This window comes from Entelurus aequoreus, linkage group LG28 (genome assembly GCF_033978785.1).
Source record: "Entelurus aequoreus isolate RoL-2023_Sb linkage group LG28, RoL_Eaeq_v1.1, whole genome shotgun sequence".
Lineage (NCBI taxonomy): Eukaryota > Metazoa > Chordata > Actinopteri > Syngnathiformes > Syngnathidae > Entelurus > Entelurus aequoreus.
The window spans coordinates 15,389,979-15,416,077 of NC_084758.1; the positions used below are offsets into that span (position 1 = coordinate 15,389,979).

At 39.4% G+C, this 26,099-nt stretch overlaps 1 protein-coding gene across 1 annotated transcript in view; it reads left to right on the plus strand.

The window, feature by feature from the left end:
• Positions 1 to 590: 590 nt before the first annotated feature.
• canx (calnexin) overlaps positions 591 to 26,099 on the plus strand; it is a 40,282-nt gene continuing 14,773 nt past the window's right edge. Inside the window, exons 1-10 of the mRNA XM_062040017.1 lie at positions 591 to 699; positions 9,245 to 9,466; positions 17,301 to 17,374; positions 17,450 to 17,508; positions 21,762 to 21,903; positions 21,990 to 22,071; positions 22,156 to 22,348; positions 22,414 to 22,603; positions 22,694 to 22,807; positions 22,893 to 23,049. Of these exons, the coding sequence (XP_061896001.1) occupies positions 9,248 to 9,466; positions 17,301 to 17,374; positions 17,450 to 17,508; positions 21,762 to 21,903; positions 21,990 to 22,071; positions 22,156 to 22,348; positions 22,414 to 22,603; positions 22,694 to 22,807; positions 22,893 to 23,049 (1,230 nt within the window). The 5' untranslated portion in view covers positions 591 to 699; positions 9,245 to 9,247. The remainder of the gene's footprint in view (positions 700 to 9,244; positions 9,467 to 17,300; positions 17,375 to 17,449; positions 17,509 to 21,761; positions 21,904 to 21,989; positions 22,072 to 22,155; positions 22,349 to 22,413; positions 22,604 to 22,693; positions 22,808 to 22,892; positions 23,050 to 26,099) is intronic.

Here is a 26,099-nt window from a genome sequence, read left to right on the forward strand (position 1 = left end):
GGATGACGTCAGCAGGCAGAAAATGTATTTTAGAACTTTAACGGCACAAACGACATGTTTTAACGGCAGTAACCAGCACAGTGTTATTTTAATATTTACAATTCGAAGTGGGGCAACTTCACACAGGTGACATCATTAGGTTGTAGTAGACTATTTTGAAAAAGCACTAATCAGTATTCCAGTCTAGTAAGAAGCCGGATGTGCCTGTAGCCTCTTTGTTTGTCCTTTTTCTTATTTAAATCAGCCTCACATTCTTCATTTTAACTGTTTTAAAGCTCCCTAAAATATCACGTTTTCTACACGGCTCCTTCAAAATAAAACGACACAAACTATTTTTTTCAGAAAATACACACACACTCAAAAAAGAAGCACCTAACGTGAAGTAGAACGATACGAGTATATATAATATTATATCAAAAATGCATATTCAAGTAGGAGAACTGGATTCTCTGTCATCTTTGAGCCAGCGACCCGCTGAAGTAGCCAATCAGCAGAGACATCCGTTAACGGTTTGACCAATCAACGCTGTCCACGAGGTGCAGCCGTCCCACAGACCAATCAGCGTCTGACAGTTGACAGGAAACGACGACTACACCCAAGTTTTGGCCAATCAGCAACGAGCGGGGGCGGTCTTCGCCGAGGAATATCCCCACGTGATTCTCCTCGCAGTTCCCAGGCGGTCACATCGCAGCGGCAGAGGTGAGAAAGAAACATTATTTTCCCGCACTCGCGGTGTTTGTAAGCGATGCTTTGGTTGTCCGCTGCGGCGGCATTTTGTAAATGTCCACTTGTTGGTCGTGCGAGAAACTGGCTGCTGCGCTCCGTCAGCATGCTAGCGAGCAGCTAACCAAGGCGGCCCGCTGTTAGCATGCGATGCTAGTCGTCCATATTCCATTCTGTCGCCCTCCGCTAATAATTAACGTCGCTTCACACCCAACTCGACTTGGCTTAAATATCCCTCCGCGGCCCTAGTTAGTGCCAGTTAATCAGTGTTAGTTCCGGGCGGCTGTTTACTCATTTAGCGCATCTCGATGAGAAGCGCCGTCATCGTCACGTTACGCTTCTTCCTTATTCACCAACGCCTGTACGCAAAATCAACCTGACTCAATTAGTAACGAGCATTGTGCAATCTTCTTGCGTGAACTCTCAAACCTGTTTTATCAATAATAAAAATGTAATTTTAATGTAGCCAATATATGGAAATATGATGTCAATTTATGGCAAATTTAGCTTTTACTACTCTGATGGCGCTAGGAATTTTCAAAATAGGCCCTCAAGTCATAAAAATGGGGTCCCACGGTCAATTTTTGGGGTCCCACTTTTTTGTAAGCGTTTTGAAAATAAATGCTGCTGGCCCCACTATGGACTGGACTCTTCACTATTATGTTAGATCCACTATGGACTGGACTCTCACACTATTATGTTAGATCCACTATGGACTGGACTCTCACACTATTATGTTAGATCCACTATGGACTGGACTCTCACACTATTATGTTAGATCCACTATGGACTGGACTCTTCACTATTGTGTTGGATCCACTATGGACTGGACTCTCACACTATTGTGTTAGATCCACTATGGACTGGACTCACACACTATTATGTTAGATCCACTATGGACTGGACTCTTCACTATTATGTTAGATCCACTATGGACTGGACTCACACACTATTATGTTAGATCCACTATGGACTGGACTCTCACACTATTATGTTAGATCCACTATGGACTGGACTCGTCACTATTATGTTAGATCCACTATGGACTGGACTCTCACACTATTATGTTAGATCCACTATGGACTGGACTCTTCACTATTATGTTGGATCCACTATGGACTGGACTCACACACTATTATGTTAGATCCACTATGGACTGGACTCACACACTATTATGTTAGATCCACTATGGACTGGACTCTCACATTATTATGTTAGATCCACTATGGACTGGACTCTTCACTATTATGTTAGATCCACTATGGACTGGACTCTCACACTATTATGTTAGATCCACTATGGACTGGACTCTCACACTATTATGTTAGATCCACTATGGACTGGACTCTTCACTATTATGTTAGATCCACTATGGACTGGACTCTTCACTATTATGTTAGATCCACTATGTACTGGACTCTCTCACTATTATGTTAGATCCACTATGGACTGGACTCTTCACTATTATGTTAGATCAACTGTGGACTGGACTCACACACTATTATGTTAGATCCACTATGGACTGGACTCTTCACTATTATGTTAGATCCACTATGGACTGGACTCACACACTATTATGTTAGATCCACTATGGACTGGACTCTCACACGATTATGTTAGATCCACTATGGACTGGACTCTCACACTATTATGTTAGATCCACTATGGACTGGACTCTTCACTATTATGTTAGATCCACTATGGACTGGACTCTCACACTATTATGTTAGATCCACTATGGACTGGACTCTTCACTATTATGTTAGATCCACTATGGACTGGACTCACACTATTATGCTAGATCCACTATGGACTGGAGTCTCTCACTATTATGTTAGATCCACTATGGACTGGAGTCTCTCACTATTATGTTAGATCCACTATGGACTGGACTCGCACAATATTATGTTAGATCCACTATGGACTGGACCCTCACACTGTTATGTTAGATCCTCTATGGACTGGACTCTCACTATTATGTTAGATCCACTAAGGACTCGACTCTCAAAATATTATGTTAGATCCACTATGGACTGGACTCTCACAATATTATGTTAGATCCACTATGGACTGGACAATCACTATTATGTTAGATCCACTATGGACTGGACTTTTCACTATTACTTTAGATCCACTATGGACTGGACTCTCACTATTATGTTAGATCCACTATGGACTGGACTCTCACACTATTATGTTAAATCCACTATGGACTGGACTCTCACTATTATGTTAGATCCACTATGGACTGGACTCTCACACTATTATGTTAGATCCACTATGGACTGGACTCACACTATTATGCTAGATCCACTATGGACTGGAGTCTCTCACTATTATGTTGGATCCACTATGGACTGGACTCTCACTATTATGTTAGATCCACTATGGACTGGACTCTCACTATTATGTTAGATCCACTATGGACTGGACTATCTCACTATTATGTTAGATCCACTATGGACTGGACTATCTCACTATTATGTTAGATCCACTATGGACTGGACTTTCACTATTATGTTAGATCCACTATGGACTGGACTCTCTCACTATTATGTTAGATCCACTATGGACTGGACTCTCTCACTATTATGTTGGATCCACTATGGACTGGACTCTCTCACTATTATGTTGGATCCACTATGGACTGGACTCTCACAACATTATGTTAGATCCACTGTGGACTGGACCCTCACACTATTATGTTAGATCCACTATGGACTGGACTCTCACAATATTATGTTAGATCCACTATGGACTGGACTCACACTATTATGTCAGATCCACTATGGACTGGACTCTCACACTATTATGTTAGATCCACTATGGACTGGACTCTCACTATTATGTTGGATCTACTATGGACTGGACTCTCACAATATTATGTTAGATCCACTATGGACTGGACTCTCACTATTATGTTAGATCCACTATGGACTGGACTCTCACACTATTAGGTTAGATCCACTATGGACTGGACTCTCACACTATGTTAAATCCACTATGGACTGGACTCTCACACTATTACGTTAGATCCACTATGGACTGGACTCTCACTATTATGTTAGATCCACTATGAACTGAACTCTCACTATTATGTTAGATCCACTATGGACTGAACTCTCACTATTATTGTAGATCCACTATGGACTATACTCTCACAATATTATGCTAGATCCACTCGACATCCATTGCACCGGTCGCCCCAGGGGGGGTCCCCCACATCTGCGGTCCTCTCCAACGTTTCTCATTGTCCCGTTGGGTTGAGTTTTTCCTTGCCCTGATGTGGGATCTAAACTGAGGATGTTGTTGTGGCTTGTGCAGCCCTTTGAGACACTTGTGATTTAGGGCTATATAAATAACCATTGATTGATTGATGAAATTATAAATGTGTGCATTATCCTGTTGTATCTCACATTCTATATTGTGTTTTGGAAAAAAGGTTGTCATAAAACGTTACTTAGTTCATTAAAAAAATAATGCAAAAGAAAACACATTTTTATGCATATGTAAATGTATTCATTCACTTTCTTCTTTCCTTCATGGATCTAAACTTTACCGCTGCTGGTAGTTTTTTCTATATTTGTATTTAATAAGTTGTAGGTGTATTTATTTCAGTATAAAAGTGTAAAAAGTGTTTTGCTTGGGTCATGAAATGATGATAATGGTGTGCCAGGGCATACATGCATTATTTATTTAATGCTTAAAGGCCTACTGAAATGAATTTTTTTTATTTAAACGGAGATAGCAGATCTATTCTATGTGTCATACTTGATCATTTCGCGATATTGCCATATTTTTGCTGAAAGGATTTAGTATAGAACAACGACGATAAAGATTGCAACTTTTGGTATCTGATAAAAAAAAGGCTTGCACCTACCGGAAGTAGCGTGACGTAGTCAGTTGAACATATACGCAAAGTTCCCTATTGTTTACAATGATGGCCGCATGAAGTGAGAGAGATTCGGACCGAGAAAGCGACAATTTCCCCATTAATTTGAGCGAGGATGAAAGATTTGTGGATGAGTAAAGTGCAAGTGAAGGACTAGTGGGGAGTTGAAGCTATTCAGATAGGGAAGATGCTGTGAGAGCCGGGGGTGACCTGATATTCAGCTGGGAATGACTACAACAGTAAATAAACACAAGACATATATATACTCTATTAGCCACAACACAACCAGGCTTATATTTAATATGCCACAAATTAATCCTGCATAAAAACACCTGCGTGTTTGTTATGCTAGCTCCTAGCTCCTCTGCTAGCTCCTAGCTCCATAGAACATGCCAATACAATTCAAACACCTGATCAACACACACAATCACTCAGCCCAAAAGACCGTTTACCTAACCCAAGGTTCATAAAGCTTATATATTTTTAAAAAGTTACGTACGTGACGCGCACATACGGTCAAGTTATCGAATGTTTAGCAGCCAAGGCTGCATACTCACGGTACCTGGTATTCAGCTGGGAATGACTACAACAGTAAATAAACACAAGACATATATATACTCTATTAGCCACAACACAACCAGGCTTATATTTAATATGCCACAAATTAATCCTGCATAATAACACCTGCGTGTTTGTTATGCTAGCTCCTAGCTCCTCTGCTAGCTCCTAGCTCCATAGAACACGCCAATACAATTCAAACACCTGATCAACACACACAATCACTCAGCCCAAAAGACCGTTCACCTAACCCAAGGTTCATAAAGCTTATATATTTTTAAAAAGTTACGTACGTGACGCGCACGTACGGTACGGTACGTGTTATGCTAGCTCCTAGCTCCTCTGCTAGCTCCTAGCTCCATAGAACACGCCAATACAATTCAAACACATGATCAACACACACAATCACTCAGCCCAAAAGACCGTTCACCTAACCCAAGGTTCATAAAGCTTATATATTTTAAAAAAGTTACGTACATACGCAAAAAAAAGCCAAAGCTGCATACTCACAGTAGCACGTCTGCGTCTTTGTCATCCAAATCAAAGTAATCCTGGTAAGAGTCTGTGTTGTCCCAGTTCTCTACAGGCGTCTGTGTATCCAAATCAAAAGTCCTCCTGGTTAGAGTCTCTGTTATCCGAGTTCTTCCATCTTGACTGCATCTTTCGGGAATGTAAACAAAGAAGCGCCGGCTGTGTACTGTTGTGGCTGACTACGTTCGAAAAATACGTCCATTTCGCACCGACAACTTTCTTCTTTGCTTGCTCGGCTTCCTTCTCCATAATGCAATGAACATGATTGAAACAGATTCACGAACACAGATGTCCAGAATACTGTGGAATTATGAAATGAAAACAGAGCTTTTTCGTATCGGCTTCAATGTGGAAGGCATACCCGTGTTCGCCGGGCTACGTCACACGCATACGTCATCCTCAGAGGCGTTTCGAACCGGAAGTTTAGCGGCAAATTTAAAATGTCACTTTATAAGTTAACCCGGCCGTATTGGCATGTGTTATAATGTTAAGATTTCATCATTGATATATAAACTATCAGACTGCGTGGTCGGTAGTAGTGGGTTTCAGTAGGCCTTTAAATCTCTATAGAGTCTACGTCAACTTCACATCTATCCCTCAATTCTATAAGTGTTTTTTTATTTTTATGTTTTGTTTGTTTTCTGCCCATTTTGTCAAAGAATTTTTTTTTTTAATGGCAAACACACAAAATATGCAAAATCTTCCACAAAAACTATTTTTCAAAGTGGAATATTTCATTTGAGGTAATCTGAGCCTTGGATAGGTCAATAATTAATTAAAAAAACATTGATTTTGAGTCAACATTATGTTTTGACCTATGACAGTTTTAAAGAAAAAACATTTCACCTGTAAGCATTTTTATTCCACGTGCTGGTCCTCAAGTGACGGCGTGATAAGAGCACACCGTCACAATAAACAAAACAAACCACTGCCGGAAAGCGATAATCAATACATTTTAAAAAAACAAGCAAACTGCAGTTTTGATGCGGAGAAGGCAGGGTTGGTAAAAAACAAAACAAATAAAACTCTGCGTCCTAGGGACGCGCAGACTTACGGAAATGCGCTTCCTTTCCGATTTCAATGCGTAAAAAGACACGAAAAGTGCGTTGACGCCAACACTGACTACTCATGGCATTAGACCAGACTTGGACAAATTAAGGCCCGGGGGCCACATGCAGCCCGTTAAGCTTTTCAATCTGGCCCGCCGGACATTCCCAAAACAGATTTTAGATCTTTAAGATGGAAACTCTAGCTGCCATTATGATGTGATGTGATGTTTTCAAATGACTAAGTCCTAACTATACAAAGTATTTCAATGGTTGCAATCTGTGCTTTTGCATGATATACTAGCTACTATGGTCATCTAATCAGTTACTCTGGTAATCTAAGTCACAGCAGCTCAGAGGAGGCACCAAGCAGTGTGGGCGTGGTTTGTTTCCAGAGCCTGAAATGCGGGTGTCAGGGACAGACGCGGAAGGAGATTTTCACAACAAAGTTCTAAAGCTTAGTGATATATCAGATTGTAGGTGGGTTTTTTTTTTTACCCTTCGCGTTCATATTTTGCTGTGTTTGTTGATTGTAAAATATGTCGATCGAGTGTGGGTGTGGCGTTCATATGTTGTCAATATTCAGTGTTTTATCGTTCATAGTTAATATTCTAAATCCCACATTTTTATTTTCATGCACATTCTGTGTTTCATTTAGTAAAAAAATATACAATTCGGTTTAAAGGCGGTCTGTTATAACGTTTTTAGCATTCAATCAGACACTATTGTGAGGTTTTTTATTAGTGTTCCTAAAAATATATATACCGGCCCCCAGACACATTTTTTCCTCTAAATTTGACCCCCCGAGTCATAATGAAAGCTGAGTGATATTTTAGATTGTAGGTGTTTTTTTTGTTTGTTTTTTTACCCTTTGCGTTTGTTTCGCTGTTAGTTACGTTTTGCTTGATTGTAAATATGTCGATCGAGAGGGGGTGTGGCGTTCATATGTTAATATTCAGTGTTTAATCGTTCCTAGTTAATATTGTAAATCCCACATTCTTTATTTTCATGTACATTCTGTTTCATTTAGTAAAAAAATATACAATTCGGTTTAAAGGCGGTCTGTCATAACGTTTTTAGCATTCAATCAGACATTATTGTGAGGTTTTTTATTAGTGTTCCTAAAAATAGATATACCGGCTCCCAGACACATTTTTTCCTCTAAATTTGACCCCCCGAGTCAAAATAAAAGCTGATTGATGTATCAGATTGTAGGTGGGTTTTTTTTAATTTTATTTTTTTACCCTTAGCGTTTATATTTCGCTGTTAGTTACGTTTCGCTTGATTGTAAAATATGTCGATCGAGAGGGGGTGTGACTTTCATACGTTGTCAATATTCAGTGTTTTATCGTTCATAGTTAATATTGTAAATCTCACATTCTTTATTTTCATGTACATTCTGGGTGTTTCATTTAGTAAAAAAAAAAAAAGTAATTCCGTTTTTAAGGCGGTCTGTTATAACGTTTTTAGTGTTCAATCAGACATTATTATGAGGTTTTGTTCCTCAAAATCAGATATACTGGGCCCCAGACACATTTTTTTTTTCTCAATTTGACCCCCCGAGGCAAAATAATTGCCCAGGCTTGCATTAGACTGCTCCTGATTATCACCTTTAGGAAGTGTCAGCATGGAGAGTTGCGTTGTAACATTGTCAGAGTGTAGATAAAGAGGATATAACTGTAATCTTTTATATCCCTGCCCATCCTGGTAGTTGCTAGGAGACCAAAGGCCACCCAACCTCTTTTTCCCCGTGTTTGGATCCAGTCTGTCCGGTGGATCCGCTTCAACCTGCCTGTTGAATGTTGACATTAATGCATTCCTTCATTCATTCACATGTGTTAATGTTTAGTGCTAATAATGAGGGCTCGGTGTCTGTATTTGTTTTCACCGGTGCAGGAAATGAGCTGTTTTAAATCTCGGTGCACCACTTGGATGACTCGACTGGTGTCCGACCATTTTGTGTTGCTAATTTGACACATCGGGAGTGAACAAACATGGACGTTTTCCAGTTGAGGTCTGTTTTCCTGCCTTAGCCAATCAGGGTGGGACCTCTTGGCGTCTCTGACACTGTAGGGGTCTTGGCACCCATTTGAGTTAAATTGTCCACCACGTGGGCGGCTGCGATGCTAAGCTAACCGACAGTCGCTGTTAATCCCCCTGTGAGCTAATCTGATTAACGTGTGTGGGCTATCACGCTGCTCTGACGGCAGCTTCATGGGTTTTAGGCAAGTCATGTGACCTCTGCAAGGACCCAGAATGTTTTTGTTTGTTTTCACGCCGTGTGTGTGTGCGCAGTATCCCTGTGGGCGCTACTTGTCCTGTGGGTGCTGGCTGGTTACTGTGGTGGTGAACGGGTGCCATGGTAACCGCTTTTCTTTAATGAAGGCTCATTAAACATGTTGACATGCCTCTATTTTAGTCGATGCACGGATGACGTGCGTCGCTGAAAATAAACCTTCAAATCAAAAGAGCTCGTGTGTATCTCTTTCTGCAGACGATGGATCGGAGGGTGTGGTTGTGCGTTGCCTTGGCGACCGGCGTCCTTTGCCTCGGCCTGGCCCCCCTTTGTCGAGCCGAGCACCACCACGAAGAAGACATGGATGTGGAGGACGACATGGAAATGGACGTGGACATGGTGAGATCGGATGACGAGCTGGACGAACACCTGCACGACGACGACGACGAGGCGCCTCCCAAAGCTCCACCCGCTCCCAAAGTAAGTCGGCTGATTGGCCGTGAAAACCGCTGAACGTGTCCGCAAACATTTGAAAACTGGTCTTAATGCAGATGGTTTCATAAAGACACATGGCATGAGATTGACCAATGTGTTTTTTTTCAAAGCCAATACAATCACCATTATTAGTAGTCAAGGAGGCAGATAACTGATATTTGCAGTAAAAGTTATCTAAACAAATACCGGACTATAGAGCGCTCCGGTATATAAGAAACACCCACTACATTTTGGAATAGAAAATAGATTTCCATTAGTAGCTGCACTGGACTACCGGTATAAGCCGCAGATGTATACGTTGTGAAATGAGTTATTTACACAGAAATATATTGTAAATGTTTATTTACATACCTTAATTGTTTCCAAATGGTGTCTGTAACACGGCAGTAAAACGGCCGATCAAACAAAACAGAAGTTGTATATATTACCGTATTTTTTGGATTATAAATCGCTCCAGAGTTTACGTCGCACCGGCTGAAAATGCATAATGAAGGAAAACATATATATATATATATATATATATATATATATATATATATATATATATATATATATATATATATATATATATATATATATATATATATATATATATATATATATATATATATATATATATATATATATATATATATATATATATATACGTCGCACTGGAGTATAAGTCGCATTTTTGGAGGAAATTTATTTGATAAAAGCCAACACCAAGAATAGACATTTGAAAGGCAATTTAAAATAAATAAAGAATAGTGAACAACAGGCTGAATAAGTGTACGTTATATGAGGCATAAATAACAAACTGAGAACGTGCCTGGTATGTTAACGTAACATATTATGGTAAGAGTCATTCAAATAACTATAACATGTAGAACATGCTATACGTTTACCAAACAATCTGTCACTCCTAATCGCTAAATCCCATGAAATCTTATACGTCTAGTCTCTTACGTGAATGAGCTAAATAATATTATTTGATATTGTACGGTAATGTGTTAATAATTTCACACATAAGTCGCTCCTGAGTATAAGTCGCAACTGCGACTTATAGTCCGAAAAATACGGTAGTCAAGGAGGCAGATAACGGATATTTGCAGTAAAAGTTATCTAAACAAATACCAGACTATAGAGCGCTCCGGTATATAAGAAACACCCACTACATTTTCGAATAGAAAATATATTTCCATATATAAGCCGCGGATGTATACGTTGTGAAATGAGTTATTTACACAGAAATATATTGTAAATATTTATTTACATACCTTAATTGTTTCCAAACGGTGTCTGTAACACGGCAGTAAAACGGCTGATCAAACAAAACAGAAGTTGTATATATTACCGTATTTTTCGGATTATAAATTGCTCCGGAGTATACGTCGCACCGGCCGAAAATGCATAATAAAGAAGGAAAAAAACACAAGTCGCACTGGAGTATAAGTCGCATTTTTGGGGGAAATTTCATCATTCGTTCACCAGGTGTGAATGAATGATGGGTTCTACATGTAAAGCGACTTTGGGTACTTAGAAAAGCGCTATATAAATCCCAGGTATTATTATTATTATTATCAAATGTATTTTATAAAACCCAACACCAAGAATAGACATTTGAAAGGCAATTTAAATTAAATAAAGAATAGTGAACAACAGGCTGAATAAGTGTACGTTATATGAGGCATAAATAACCAACTGAGAACATGCCTGGTATGTTAACATAACATATTATGGTAAGAGTCATTCAAATAACTATAACATATAGAACATGATATATGTTTACCAAACAATCTGTCACTCCTAATCGCTAAATCCCATGAAATCTTATATGTCTAGTCTCTTACGTGAATGAGCTAAATAATATTATTTGATATTTTACGGTGATGTGTTAATAATTTCACACACAAGTCGCTCCTGAGTATAAGTCGCACTCCCTGTCAAACTATGAAAAAAACTGCGACTTATAGTCGAAAAATACGGTATACATATAAAGATATTCATTTTTGGGGGATATTCGGTGAAATTGAAGTGAATGAGAACTGTACTATAAACAGTCAGTGATACTTTTATTAACTCAGCTAGTCAAGATGGGTATTAACAGCTCAGAAAAGAAACGGTTTAAGTAGTACAGAATTACATAACATATATAAAATGGAAAAATATTATTTCCACGTAAAATAAATAACGTAGCTGTGCAAATATTACAAAATGTATCAAACTCGGATACAAAAAATACATTTGCAGGCAGGAACTTTGTGATTTCCCTTCCTGGTTCGATGACCTGCCGTATCTTGCCTCTGATTGGCCTGTCCCTAACCAATCGTGACTCATCATAGTTGAGGAAGGGGAGGGGTTTAGTAGCCCATGAGAAGGAGAGAGGAGCGGTGGAGAACAAGGAACTCAACAAATAAGCGGCGTTTGGTCATTTTTACGTGATATGAATTATATCAATATTACGAAATTTTCCTAATTCATATCTTGTTTAAAAATATATCTTACAAACTTGATATATCGCCCAGCCCTATGTAAAAATATAATATATTAGTATATATTATACTGTGTATATATAATATGTAAATATTACATATATTTTATATTGCTACTATGGTACATTTTTAGTCTACTTTATACCTGCATTATCCTTCCGTCCTTATCCTTTCCATCCTTTTCTAACTGAGCTACTGTGTGGAAAAATTTCCCTTGTGGATCAATAAAGTTTGTCTAAGTCCCAAGTCATGGACCCACTAGCTGCGCAAGCTAGCTCTCCAATCAGCTAAACAGACTCAATAAGTCCATGGTGGCATCTTGGTGAATATACTGAGGAATTTGTGAAACAAACAACACAAAAAGAATGCCTTTGTAAGTTAGTAGTAGTAACACACACCCGGAAGTGTTAGCATGCTAATGACGCTAGGTTAATTACATTATACACTACCGTTCAAAAGTTTGGGGTCACATTGAAATGTCCTTATTTTTTAAGGAAAAGCACTGTACTTTTCAATAAAGATAACTTTAAACTAGTCTTAACTTAAAAAAAAATACACTCTCTACATTGCTAATGTGGTAAAAGACTATTCTAGCTGCAAATGTCTGGTTTTTGGTGCAATATCTACATAGGTGTATAGAGGCCCATTTCCAGCAACTATCACTCCAGTGTTCTAATGGTACAATGTGTTTGCTCATTGGCTCAGAAGGCTAATTGATGATTAGAAAACCCTTGTGCAATCATGTTCACACATCTGAAAACAGTTTAGCTTGTTACAGAAGCTACAAAACTGACCTTCCTTTGAGCAGATTGAGTTTCTGGAGCATCACATTTGTGGGGTCAATTAAACGCTCAAAATGGCCAGAAAAAGAGAACTTTCATCTGTAACTCGACAGTCTATTCTTGTGCTTAGAAATCAAGGCTATTCCACAAAATTGTTTGGGTGACCCCAAACTTTTGAACGGTAGTGTATGTACAAATATGCATGAAAAGACTCCTACAGACATCACTTATGGGACGGTTTAGTAAGTTATAAATTGTTTTAGTTATATTGGAAAACTTATAAGCGTTGCTCGGAGTGATGAATTAATAATCCTTTCGAGCAGAATCGCTATGGCTGGTTTTATTTTCGGTTCAACGCATTAAAACAGTAAGTACATTTTCAAATTCGCATCACCTGCAATAATTGACTCGTCCAAAAGATAGCCCCATATCACAAACAATAACACACCTTTTGAGTGTCTCTGCTTGTGGTTTAATGACATCTTTTGAGCACAAAACATCATGGCCGTTAGTGAAGTAAAATTTTCAAATTACCCGCACCGTTTTAAAAGCCGCAGGATGCAAAGCGTAGGATAAAAGTAGCGGCTTATAGTCTGAAGTAGCTGGACAAGACTTTGAATTGTTTTTTTAACACTTTTTTTTTTTTATTATTGTTGTTGGGAAACGTGGGACCAGTAGCAACATAGTTTTTATGCGGCGCTAATGTTGTGCTTAATTTAGCAGCAATACGCTTATTACGTGTGCATTTCAAAGTATGTAAATTCTCCTGGGAAAATATGGCATTTCCCTTCATCACCATAACTCACAATCTACTAAATGTTATACAATTAAATAGCAGTTTATAAATGTATTACATTGTAAGATTTTCCTTGTGAGGAACATTTCAATAAACTAAATTGAATAAATAAAAACAATTCTGGGCTCCTTCATATAGTTGAGACATTTTTCGAGCTAGCTGACATCATTTCTTCCTGGATGTTACAGAAAGTATGAGAATGTGTGAGCTGCTGCCTGCTCTTTACTAATACGATAATTAGTCAAGATATTTACGCAAAGTTTGGATTTTTGGCGGAGATTTCTTTTGTCGTCTTCATGTCCATCCATCTGTCACGTTATTGTTTGATTGACTCACGGAACATAAAACTGCGCGCTCCTTTTAATGAGCGCTTGCTCCGAGTGTTGACGATGGAGGCTTTTTTAGCCACCCTATCGCTGCAGTAGCAAAAAATAAATAAATACTAAAAATACGGGACTGGGAAGACGTCAGGAAGGACAAAAACTGGATATCCCAGGAGGAAATGCAAGTTTTGACAGGTAGACTAAGATGTAGATGCAGGAGGGAGACCACACATGAACGTAGCTGAGCAGACCGGAGAAGAATTCTCACAAGAACTGAAATAAAGGCCTTGTCTACTATCAAAACAAGGTTGGGGATTATTTACAATGAGATTACCATATTTTCCGGACTATTAGGCGCACTTAAAATCAGTTTTTTTTTTTTTCATCAAAACTCGACAGTGCGCCTAATCTAAGGAATAAGTTTGGTTGAGCTTACCCACCATGAAGCTATTTTATTTGGTACATGGTGTAATGATAATTGTGACCAGTAGATGGCAGTCAAACATAAGAGATAAGTGTAGACTTCAATACGATGGCAATGTGACTCAAGTAAACACCAACATTTCATATGTTCCATTGAAAATATAGAACATTACACACGGCGCTCAAAAATCTATCAAAATGTTTTAGTACGTCTTTGGTAAGCTATGAAGCCGCACCGCTTGTACTGTGCTTCAACATAGAAGTATTATTATGCAGTGCTTCCCATAAACTGCCAAGATACCTGTGGGGGCGTGGTTCCATGACATCATCGAGTAATTTGCATAATTTACTACAATGATTTGATTTTCTCTAAAAAGGCTCAAAAAATGTATACTTATTAATAACAGTTTTGTTTTAAACGTCCATCCATCCATCCATTTTACAATATAATTACAACACTTTATGTACATATTTATATACAGATTTGAACAATAAGTTATTCACTGAAATATATTTATTAATTGTGGTTCTTACAAAAAATATATCTTATTAAATATAAAAGCTAATATGTCTCAAAGCTCTGCCCCTTTAATAAGTGCATACTAAATAATTTAACTTTAGCCTACTACTACAACCATATTATTTACCAGCAACATAAAGTGAAACAGAGGCAGAGGCGTCCTGCCACAGTCAGTAACAAATAAACAGAAAACAGTAGTGGTGGTAGATAGACACAGAGCTTCATCAAACATCTGATCCACTGAACAAAGAGCTCCAAAAATCTTGAACTTTAGACTGCCATCAGTTTTACTCCCTACACTTAACCATGTGTTTCCTACTGCCTGCAGACTTTGCACCCTTTGTTATATACACATGTTGTGTTTCTAATATAAATACATTTAATAAAGTCAAATACAAATAAGGCAACAAGAGAAGTATCCTACACTTCTCTTTTGTAAAGTAAATCTGAACAGCCGATATGGGCATCTACATCAACTATATGATTTGCCTGAGAAGCTGGAGAGGACAAAAAAAATTAAAACAAATTTTTATTTTATTTTATTTGTGGCGGACGTAGTTCTTTCGTGGCGGGCCGCCACAAAAAAATGAATGTGTGGGAAACCCTGTTATGGTGTGTGTATAAGGTAAGACATATTCTGGCGTTTTGTTTGCAATATTGTGCAAAAGCAACTTTTCTTACCTTCTGATCTGTATTTGGGATCTGCATAAATCCTGAAAAATTGTGCGCGTCCGCCTTTGTAGTCCGTGCCGACACCGTAGTCGATAAGCTACTTCTTTTTCTCTATCTTCTTGTTATGTGACATTTATCCTCCGCTGTTGCCATTTCAAATATAAAGTAGTGTAAAGTTCTCACTTATATCTCTCAGTAAACTCGCCATGAAAGCGCTAAAACATAGCGGTGTAGCGAGTTTACATTATTCACCCAAGGAACTTTAGTTATTAGATTTCCGGTCGGACGGTTTTTCACGGGACACATTTCCGGCGTAATAGGAGATGCTGCTCCGTTATTGATTGAAGTAAAGTCTGAATGTCATTAAAACAGTTAGCTCCATCTTTTGACACTTCTTCCACTCCCGTCCTTGCACGCTACAGCAAAGATGACGGGGAGAAGACGCTGCCGAGGGTGAGCCACGTAAAAGACCGCCCACAAAACGGCGCATCCTGAAGAGATTGTCAGAAAGCGGCTTGAAAATGATCTGTAAAACATCATCTATGCAACATTTTGACCAAAGAACACCATTACATGTTATGTAGACCACAAGGAAGTCTTTTACATTTAGAAAAAAAACATTAATAATGTGACTCATTTAATGCGCCTTATACCATACCATACCAACTTTATTTATAAAGCCCTTTAAAAACAACCACAGTTGAGAAACAAAGGGCTGTACACCACAAAGAAATAAAGGCAAAGGACAGACTAAAAAATGAAATTTAAAACAGAAGTAAAATACACATTAAAAAAGCAAATACAAAATTACCCTAAGAACAATTTTGTTAGATAAAAAGCAGTTAAAAAAGTTAAAAGTTAAAAACAGTTTAAAGTCTCATGCTGGGTTAAAAGCCAGTGAATAAAAATGGGTTTTAAGAAGGGTCTTAAAAATAGCCAAAGAAGGGGCCTGTCTCACATGAAGTGGAAGATCATTCCAGAGTTTGGGGCCCGCAACAGAGAAGGCTCTGTCCCCCCTGAGCTTACGCTTGGATTTGGGTACCTCCAGGATCAGCTGATCAGCTGACCTGAGGGACCGGGTGGGGGCATAGAGGTGGAGCAGCTCAGAGAGGTAAGGTGGGGCAAGACCATGTAAGGATTTAAAAACAAGTAAGATCATTTTAAAATGGACTCTAAAAGACACAGGCAGCCAGTGGAGGGAGGCTAAAACAGGAGTAATGTGCTCTCTTTTTCTTGTGTTTGTTAAAAGTCGGGCAGCTGCATTTTGGACCAGCTGCAGACGTGAGAGGGAGGACTGACTAATTCCAAAATATAAAGCGTTACAGTAATCCAGCCGAGATGTAATAAAGGCATGGATTACTGTCTCAAACTGTTGCCTAGAAAGAAGGTTTTTAACCTTATCCAGCTGACGTAAATAAAAAAAGCTGGCTTTCACCACTGTGCCAATCTGACGGTCCAATAATGCGGTGCGACTTGTATATGAAAAAAGCACACAAAAAATAGACCATTCATCGGCAGTGCGCCCTATGGTCCGGAAAATACGGTACTATCTACTTAACTGATATATTTTTATACTAGTTCTGATATTTCTGTTGTAGTAAAAAAAAGAAAAAAGGCTGATACGATATTCATCAAAGTGCCAAATATAGCCGGTGGATCTCTACATGCATGTGACGTACCTTTTTAAACGCACACATTTGCTGGCCTGGCATGCAAATTCCACTCGTCACTCCCTTCCTGCAGCTCTGTGTGACAGAGTTGCACCATTACACTCGTTCAATTCAGTTTTAAGCCCTCATGCCAATGCTGTCGGGTCTCAACCTGTGCAGGTGACCTACAAGGCTCCAGAGCCCAAGGGAGAACACTTCTTTGCCGAACCCTTCCACCGGGGAACACTGGACAGGTGAGCGCACGCCCCCCCCTCCTCCATAGGCAACTAAGCACAGAGATAGTGAGCGCCTGTCAAATCATCTTTCAGTTGGGTGCTGTCGTCCGCCAAGAAGGAGGACACCGATGAAGATATTGCCAAGTATGATGGTGAGTGCACCCCCCAATTTCCATCCTATAACACTAGGGTAAACCATGTGGCCTAAAATCTCAATCACAGGTGCCAGATGTGGCCCGCAAATGCCTGGAAAAATATGCGTCAACTAAATACCTTGTTTTTGTCTTATTATGACGGGGGGAAAAAGGTACTGCTTGAAATTGCATACCTTTTTAAACTTTTAATAGTACCCAATATTGCAATAAATATTATATAATCATACCTTTTTTTTTTGTCAAAATTGAAAAATAATTAATGTCTGCCTGTTATCCATCAAATTGTACACTGTAGCACACAATAATAATAAAATACAATAGCCTTTACGGTGGAATGTACAGCATATTACTCTAAATTGAAAGTTGTATTTTTACTGAACTGCCAGTTTTTAGCATTAAATCTATTGTTTTTATGGTATATTGCGCTGAATGGGAAAACGGTGCTACATTTTTGTTAAGGTAAAAAAAAAAAATGGCACCTCAGTTGCCAGAATTAAAAAAAACCTGCTACTGGTAAAAAAGTGGTCCCCCCCAAATTTACATCAATTTACCACCATAAATATTACTGTAAACTTCTGGCAATGAAGCTGCCATTTTTCCCCTGTAAAAACAATTCCCCTGTAAAAACAAACATACAGTGCTACTGTTTTTTTCACCCATTTACCATATGTTGTTAGAAGAAAAGAAAAAAAACCCAGAATATTTTACAGTAAAATTCTGGTAACTGAGTAGCCAGTTTTTTACTGTAAAATCTACAGGTCTTTTTTTATACTGTATGAATTTTTTTTTTAATCTATTAGGGGTGTCAAAAAATTGATTTTCAAATGAAGAGTGATTCTTTGTAACGATTCTTAATTGACAAAAAAAATATATATATTGAAATGTTGTTTTTCTTTTAAGTAATGTATTGATTTTAAATTGGAGAGAGAGAGAGAGAGAGCATATTGTAAATTGCAGCCTCTTGTGATAGTGATATACAGGTACAATAGGTACTACTGTATTGTTGCCTCATTACTGTGTGACTGAAGCATGAAGAAGTGGGCCTTCCAGGAGTAGCTGCAGTGTGCTCAAACAACCACCATGTGGCATCTGTGAGCAAATACTGTATTCATCACTCACACCTTGAGTGAGGATAAAAAAACAAACAGACCCACTGTATTATACAATGGCTCCTAAATTTAACTGCTGCCATATCAATCCATCCATTTTCTACCGCTTGTCCCGTTTGCGGTAGTACAATGCATTGTAGTATTTTTGTAAACTATAATCCACTTGCTGTTGATTTGACACTTGACATTAGTTTTGGGAATTACTACAAATTTGCGTATCGATCCAATACCAAGTAGTTGCACATCAACACCAGTTCTGATGCCAACACCTAACATTTTCAAGATCCTTGATTGATTCGAAAGTTACCGGTAAACATTTTTTTAACCTCACTTAAATACAAAGTATTAGTTGTGATCTAAATCTTTTGTCCAGAGACTTCTTTCCTGAGTTTGTAAACGATAAGAAAAACAATGATTTTGTAATAATTAACTTTGCTGTGATCACTGCAATTTCAGCCATTTCCTGATACGCTTATGCTTGTTTACTTTACTGTCGATTTTTGTGCCAATCCGCCCAACCGTGTTTACATCCAAGAGCTCTAGCTTAGTGGTTAGCATGGCTTCTTGTCCCTTGCAGTGTGTAGTCTCGCATTGTTTAGGAGCTATTCCTCGTCCTCCAGTCTTCCACTTGGAAGAAACCTAGTTTATTTACCGCCATGGAGGCAAGTGCCAGTGACTTAAAAGCGGCACATTAGCCGTGCTCACTAGCAAGGATGTTGCATTACATTTAGGATGCAATGACCTTGGCAGGACACCGTTAGAACGTCTTATGAACACGCATTATCACGACATGGCGATATACCGTGAAGCCTCGATTTACCAACATAACTGGTTCTTGAACGGGGTTTGTATATGGAAATGTTTGTACAGTGAAGCAAATTTCTCCCTAAGAAACAATGTAAATATGAATAATGAGCTCTTGCCTCCACAAAAGTCCATATTTTAGTGAAGTTTTGTACACTTTGAGCATATGGACCAAAACTGATGCCCCGGTATTTTTAGGTTGCATCGCGGTATATGATATGTAACGTTATTTTAACCAAAGGGTTTAATTTAAACTCAACACCACATTACTGTTCCTACTAGTGTTCTCAAATTACTTTTAAAAATGAATTATAGTTACTTGTTACTAGGGCAGGGCGATATGGCCTTTTATTAATATCTCGATATTTTTAGGCCATGTCACGATACACGATATATATCTCCATATTTTGCCTTAGCCTTGAATGAACACTTGATGCATATTATCACAACAGTGTGATGATTCTATGTGTCTACATTAAAACATTCTTCTTCATACTGCATTAATATATGCTCATTTTAAACTTTCATGCAGAGAGGGAAATCACAACTAAGTCAATTGACCAAAAGTGTATTTATTAAACAGTTATTAAGCAGTGGCACAAACATTCATGTCATTTCAAAACAAAGTGCAAGATTGTCAGAGACATTTCAAAACAAGCTATGAGTGCACTTTTGTGCATGATGTCACTAAGATGACATATCAAAACAACACTAAATTAAAGTGAACTTTTTGTACAGAACGCCACTACAATAGTTAAAAACAAATAAAGTGCACTTTTGTGCATGATGTCACACAAGATATTTCGATAAGTGTCACATAAAAATGAGCTGCATATCAAATAGTATATGTCATACGGTGTTGATGTTCCGTCAGTCTACCCCAGGGCAGCTGTGGCTACGAAAGTAGCTTACCACCACCAGGTGTGTATGAATGATGGGTTTTTAACATGTAAAGCGACTTTGGGTACTTAGAAAAGCGCTATATAAATCCCAGGTATTATTATTATTATTATTATTATGTGGAAATAGTTGCTTCGGCATTTTGTTGGTGTGGCACCGAACGGAGTTGTTGACATGCGGAGTTTGAAGCACTCTTCATTCTCTAGCGGGTGACTTTGATGGTGATTAAAAATCCCTCATTGACATTATCATTAGACATTTATAAAAATAAAAAAAATAAAAAAAGAACAATAGTGTCACAGTGGCTTACACTTGCATCGCATCTCATAAGCTTGACAACACACTGTGTCCAATATTTTCACAAAGATAAAATAAGTCATATTTTTGGTTCATTTAATAGTTAAAACAAATTTACATTATTGCAATCGGCTGATATAACATTGTCCTTTACAATTATAAAAGCTTTTTACAAAAATCTACTACTCTGCTTGCATGTCAGCAGACTGGGGTAGATCCTGCTGAAATCCTATGTATCGAATAAATAGAGAATCCTTTTGAATTGGAAAAATATCGTTTTTGAATCCAGAATCGCGTTGAATCGAAAAAATCGATTTATAATCGAATCGTGACCCCAAGAATTGATATTGAATCGAATCGTGGGACACCCAAAGATCCGCAGCCCTAGTATCTAGTCGATACTATGATTCCATCGATATTTTTTAGCATCACAAAATCTTCTTTAATTTAAAGAAAATGTATGTTATGTTTATCAACTCAGGAAATATATCCCTGGACACATGAGGACTTTGAATATGACCAATGTATGATCCTGTAACTACTTGGTATCGGATTGATACCCAAATTGGTGGTATCATCCAAAACTAATGTAAAGCATCCAAACAGAAGAATAAGTGATTATTACATTGTAACAGAAGTGTAGATAGAACATGTTAAAAGAGAAAGTAAGCAGATATTAACAGTAAATGAATAAGTAGATTAATAATTCATTTTCTACCACTTGTCCTTAATAATATTGACAAATTAGAATGATAATTGACACAATATGTTACTGCATATGCCAGCAGACTAATTAGGAGCCTTTGTTTGCTTACTTACTACTAAAAGACAAGTTGTCTTGTATGTTCACTATTTTAAGTACAAACTTGCAATAAGAAACGTATGTTTAATGTACCCTAAGATTTTTTTTGTTAAAATAAAGCCAATAATGTCGTTTTTTGTGGTGCCCATTATTTATAAAAGTATCAAAATACATTTTGCCACCGGTACCAAAATATTAGTATCGGGACAACACTAGGTTCCACTAATCGAAATGTCTGTGGTCGGCCAAATTGATTTCATTTACATCGTCAGTATTGCGCAACCCTCCTCCGCCCCATGTCCTCTGGTTTGAAACATGATGTCGATGATGATGGACAGGCAAGTGGGAGGTGGAGGAGATGAAGGACAGCAAGCTGCCCGGCGATAAAGGTCTGGTCCTCAAGTCTCGAGCCAAACATCACGCCATTTCTGCACAGCTTCTACGACCTTTCATCTTTGACAACGACCCGCTCATTGTTCAGTAAGCACACACACACACACACACACACACACACAACCACGTTGCGGAAGATCAATGTGTTAACCGTGTAACCTTTGTGTGTCCAGGTACGAGGTCAACTTCCAGTCCGGTATCGACTGTGGCGGTGCTTACGTCAAGTTGCTGACTCAGACGTCCGACCTGGACCTGGTCAGTGTGAATACGCATCACGTGGTCTTAACGTTTTAGCTTGACCGCACTGACCTTTTGTGTTGACCTTGCGTGTGCGCTAAGGACCAATTTGTGGACAAAACGCCGTACACCATCATGTTCGGACCGGACAAATGCGGCGAGGACTACAAGCTGCACTTCATCTTCCGACACAAGAACCCCATAACCGGGGAGTATGAGGAGAAGCACGCCAAGAAGCCTGACGCAGACCTGCGCACGTACTACACGGACAAGAAGACACACTTGTACACACTGGGTAAGACGCGCACACACACATTGTGTCAGAGCTGGTGACTCACTTGTTGCCATGGCGCCCCCCAGTGGTGAACCCAGACAACAGCTTTGAGGTGCTGGTGGACCAGACGGTGGTGAACAGCGGCAACATGCTGACCGACATGAGCCCCCCCATCAACCCCCTGGCGGAGATCGAGGACCCTGACGACCACAAACCCGAGGACTGGGACGAGAGGCCCAAGATCCAGGACCCAGACGCCGTCAAACCTGAAGACTGGTCAGTGCTGGTCTCTTGTCTGGTTGCTGTGGAGATGACCCACTCGAAGGCGTCTGTAGAAACATCTGAATTTGTGCGTACTTGTGCCAGGGATGAAGACGCTCCCGCTCAGATCGCCGACGACAACGCCGTCAAACCCGAAGGCTGGTTGGACGACGAGCCGGAGTACATCGGAGACCCCGATGCCGTCAAACCTGAAGACTGGTGTGTTACCACGGCGACCGTCACATGACTCCCAACGGCCACTCGCCCTGACCCCTTTTGGTGTGTGTGTGCCTTGCGCCTCCAGGGACGAGGACATGGACGGCGAGTGGGAGGCGCCTCAGATCCCTAACCCCGCCTGCGAGGCGGCGCCCGGCTGCGGAGCCTGGAAGAGACCGATGATGGACAACCCTGACTACAAGGGCAAGTGGAAGGCCCCCATGATTGACAATCCCAGCTACCAGGTGAGTTGAGATCGGCTGGACACTACAGTGGAACCTCTATCTACAAACTTAATTGGTTTTTGAACATTTATAAATGGTTGATTTATATAGGCTATATAAATCAACCATTTATAAATACACATTAGTAGGCTAAATGAATCTCTACAACACGGTTTTTGAACATGGTTGGAAATCCGAGTTTGCGTAGTAAAGCACATTTCTCCATAAGAAACCATGTACAGTGTTTCCCACACATTCATTTATTTGTGGTGGCCCGCCACGAAAGAATTACGTCCGCCACAAATAAAAATAAATAAATACTTTTTTTTTTTGTCTTTTTTTTTTTTTTTTGTCCTGTCCAGCTTCTCAGGCAAATCATATAGTTGATGTAGATGCCCATATAGGCTGTTCAGATTTACTTTACAAAAGAGAAGTGTAGGATACTTCTCTTGTTGCCTTATTTGTATTTGACCACTACTGTTTTCTGTTTATTTGTTACTGACTGTGGCAGGACACCTCTGCCTCTGTTTCACTTAATGTTGATGGTAAAAAATATGGTTGTAGTAGTAGGCTAAAGTTAAATTATTTAGTATGCACTAATTAAAGGGGAAGAGCTTTAAGAGACATTTTAGCTTTTATATTTTATAAGATATATTTTTTGTAAGAACCACAATTAATAAATATATTTCAGTGAATAACTTATTGTTCAAATCTGTATATAAATATGTACATAAAGTGTTGTAATTATATTGTAAAATGGATGGATGGATGGACGTTTAAAACAAAACTGTTATTAATTAGTAAGTATACATTTTTTTTAGCCTTTTTAGAGAAAATCATATTGTAGTAAATTATGTAAATTACTCGATTTCATGGTGACCACGCCCCCACCGCCACAGGTATCTTGGCAGTTTATGGGAAACACTGATGTAAATATGAATAATCCGTTCCAGCCTCAACAAAAGTTTATATTGTGTACAAACCTTCACAAAAATATAAAGTGCTACACAGCAGGAGTTCTTAACCTTTTTGACCTCAGAGCCCACCTTTTCCACCACAGAGGGGCCCACTCAAATATTAACACTGAATTTGTCATCTTACTGTTGATTTTGATTGTATTCAATATAGGGCTGCAACTAACGATTCATTTGATAATCGATTAATCTGTCGATTATTACTTTGATTAATCGATTAATAATCGGATAAGAGACAAACTACATTTCTATCCTTTCCAGTATTTTATTGAAAAAAAATCAGCATACTGGCACCATACTTATTTTGATTATTGTTTCTCAGCTGTTTGTAAATGTTGCAGTTTATAAATAAAGGTTTATTTAAAAAAAAATATATATATATATTTATTTTATTTTTATTTTTTTTAAAAACCCCTGCGCATGCGCGTAGCATACATCCAACGAATCGATGACTAAATTAATCCGCAACTATTTTTTTAATCGATTAGTTGTTACAGCCCTAATTCTATAATTATACCTAATAGGGGTGTGGGAAAAAATCGATTCGAATTCGAATCGCGATTCTCACGTTGTGCGATTCAGAATCGATTCTCATTTTTTTTAAATCCATTTTTTATTTTTTTTTATTTTTAAATTAATCAATCCAACAAAACAATACACAAACCCGACCCAGCAACACTCAGAACTGCAATAAACAGAGCAATTGAGAGGAGACACAAACACGACACAGAACAAACCAAAAGTAGTGAAACAAAAATGAATATTATCAACAACAGTATCCATATTAGTTACAATTTCAACATAGCAGTTATTAAAAGTCCCTCATTGACATTATCATTAGACATTTATAAAGGCTGCACCAGGACGTCAGCCGGTCCACCTCTCTCCTGTAGGCGGACTCATCGCCATTCGAGATGAGCCCGATGAGGGTGGTGTCATCCGCAAACTTGAGCAGTTTTTAGGATTGGTGACTGGAGGTGCAGCAGTTTGTATACAGGGAGAAGAGCCAGGGGGAGAGTACACAGCCCTGAGGAGTACCAGTGTTTGTGGTTCGACTGTCCGAGACAATCTTCCCCAGCCGTACGTGCTGTCTTCGGTCTGTCAGGAAGTCATTAATCCAACTGCAGAGGGAGTTGGGCACGCTGAGCTGGTAGAGCTTGTCTCGTAGCAGTCCAGGGAGGATGGTGTTGAAGGCAGAGCTGAAGTCCACAAACAGGATCCTAGCGTAGGTTCCTGGGGAGTCCAGATGCTCCAGGATGAAGTGGAGGGCCAGGCTCACTGCATCATCCACAGACCTGTTGGCTCTGTAGGCGAACTGCAGTGGGTCCAGGAGGGGGGCGGTGATGTCCTTGAGGTGGGGCAGGACCAAGCGCTCAAAGGACTTCATGACCACAGACGTCAGCGCGACCGGCCTGTAGTCATTTAGTCCTGTGATCCGTGCTTTCTTGGGGACAGGGACAATGGTAGAGGTCTTAAAGCAGGACGGCACGCGGCATAGCTCCAGAGAGGTGTTAAAAATGTCAGTGAAGACAGGAGCCAGCTGGTCCGCACAGTGTCTGAGAGTGGAGGGGGAGACACCATCCGGCCCGGGGGCCTTCCGCGTATTCAGCTTCAAGAACTGCCGGCGTACATCCTCTTCTTTGATGGAGAGGGTCTTTACAGTCTTATGATGTTTTGGAGTCCTGTGCTGTCATTGGAGTCCTTTGAGTCCTTTAACTCCTTTAATGATGTGCTGGCATTGGTGAGGAGGGTGATGGTGGGGGGAGCATGGCTTTGATGAGCTGAAGGCCGTTCATGACGACAGTAATGTGTGTTGAGGCCCTGAGCGAGAGTCCGGTCATTCAGGGCCTGGGGGGTTTTGGGCTTATAGTTCGTAAGGGCCCTTAGACCTCTCCAAACTGCCGCAGAATCATTGGATCGGAACTGTTCCTGTAGACGGTTAGAGTACACAGATTTAGCTTTCTCCACTTCCCTGGTGAAGTGGTACTTCGCTTCTCTGTATGTACTTCGGTCCCCGCTTCTCCACGCAGCCTCCTTCTTCTTGCGCAGCTGTCGGAGCTTGGGTGTGAACCAGGGCTTGTCGTTGTTATAACAAAC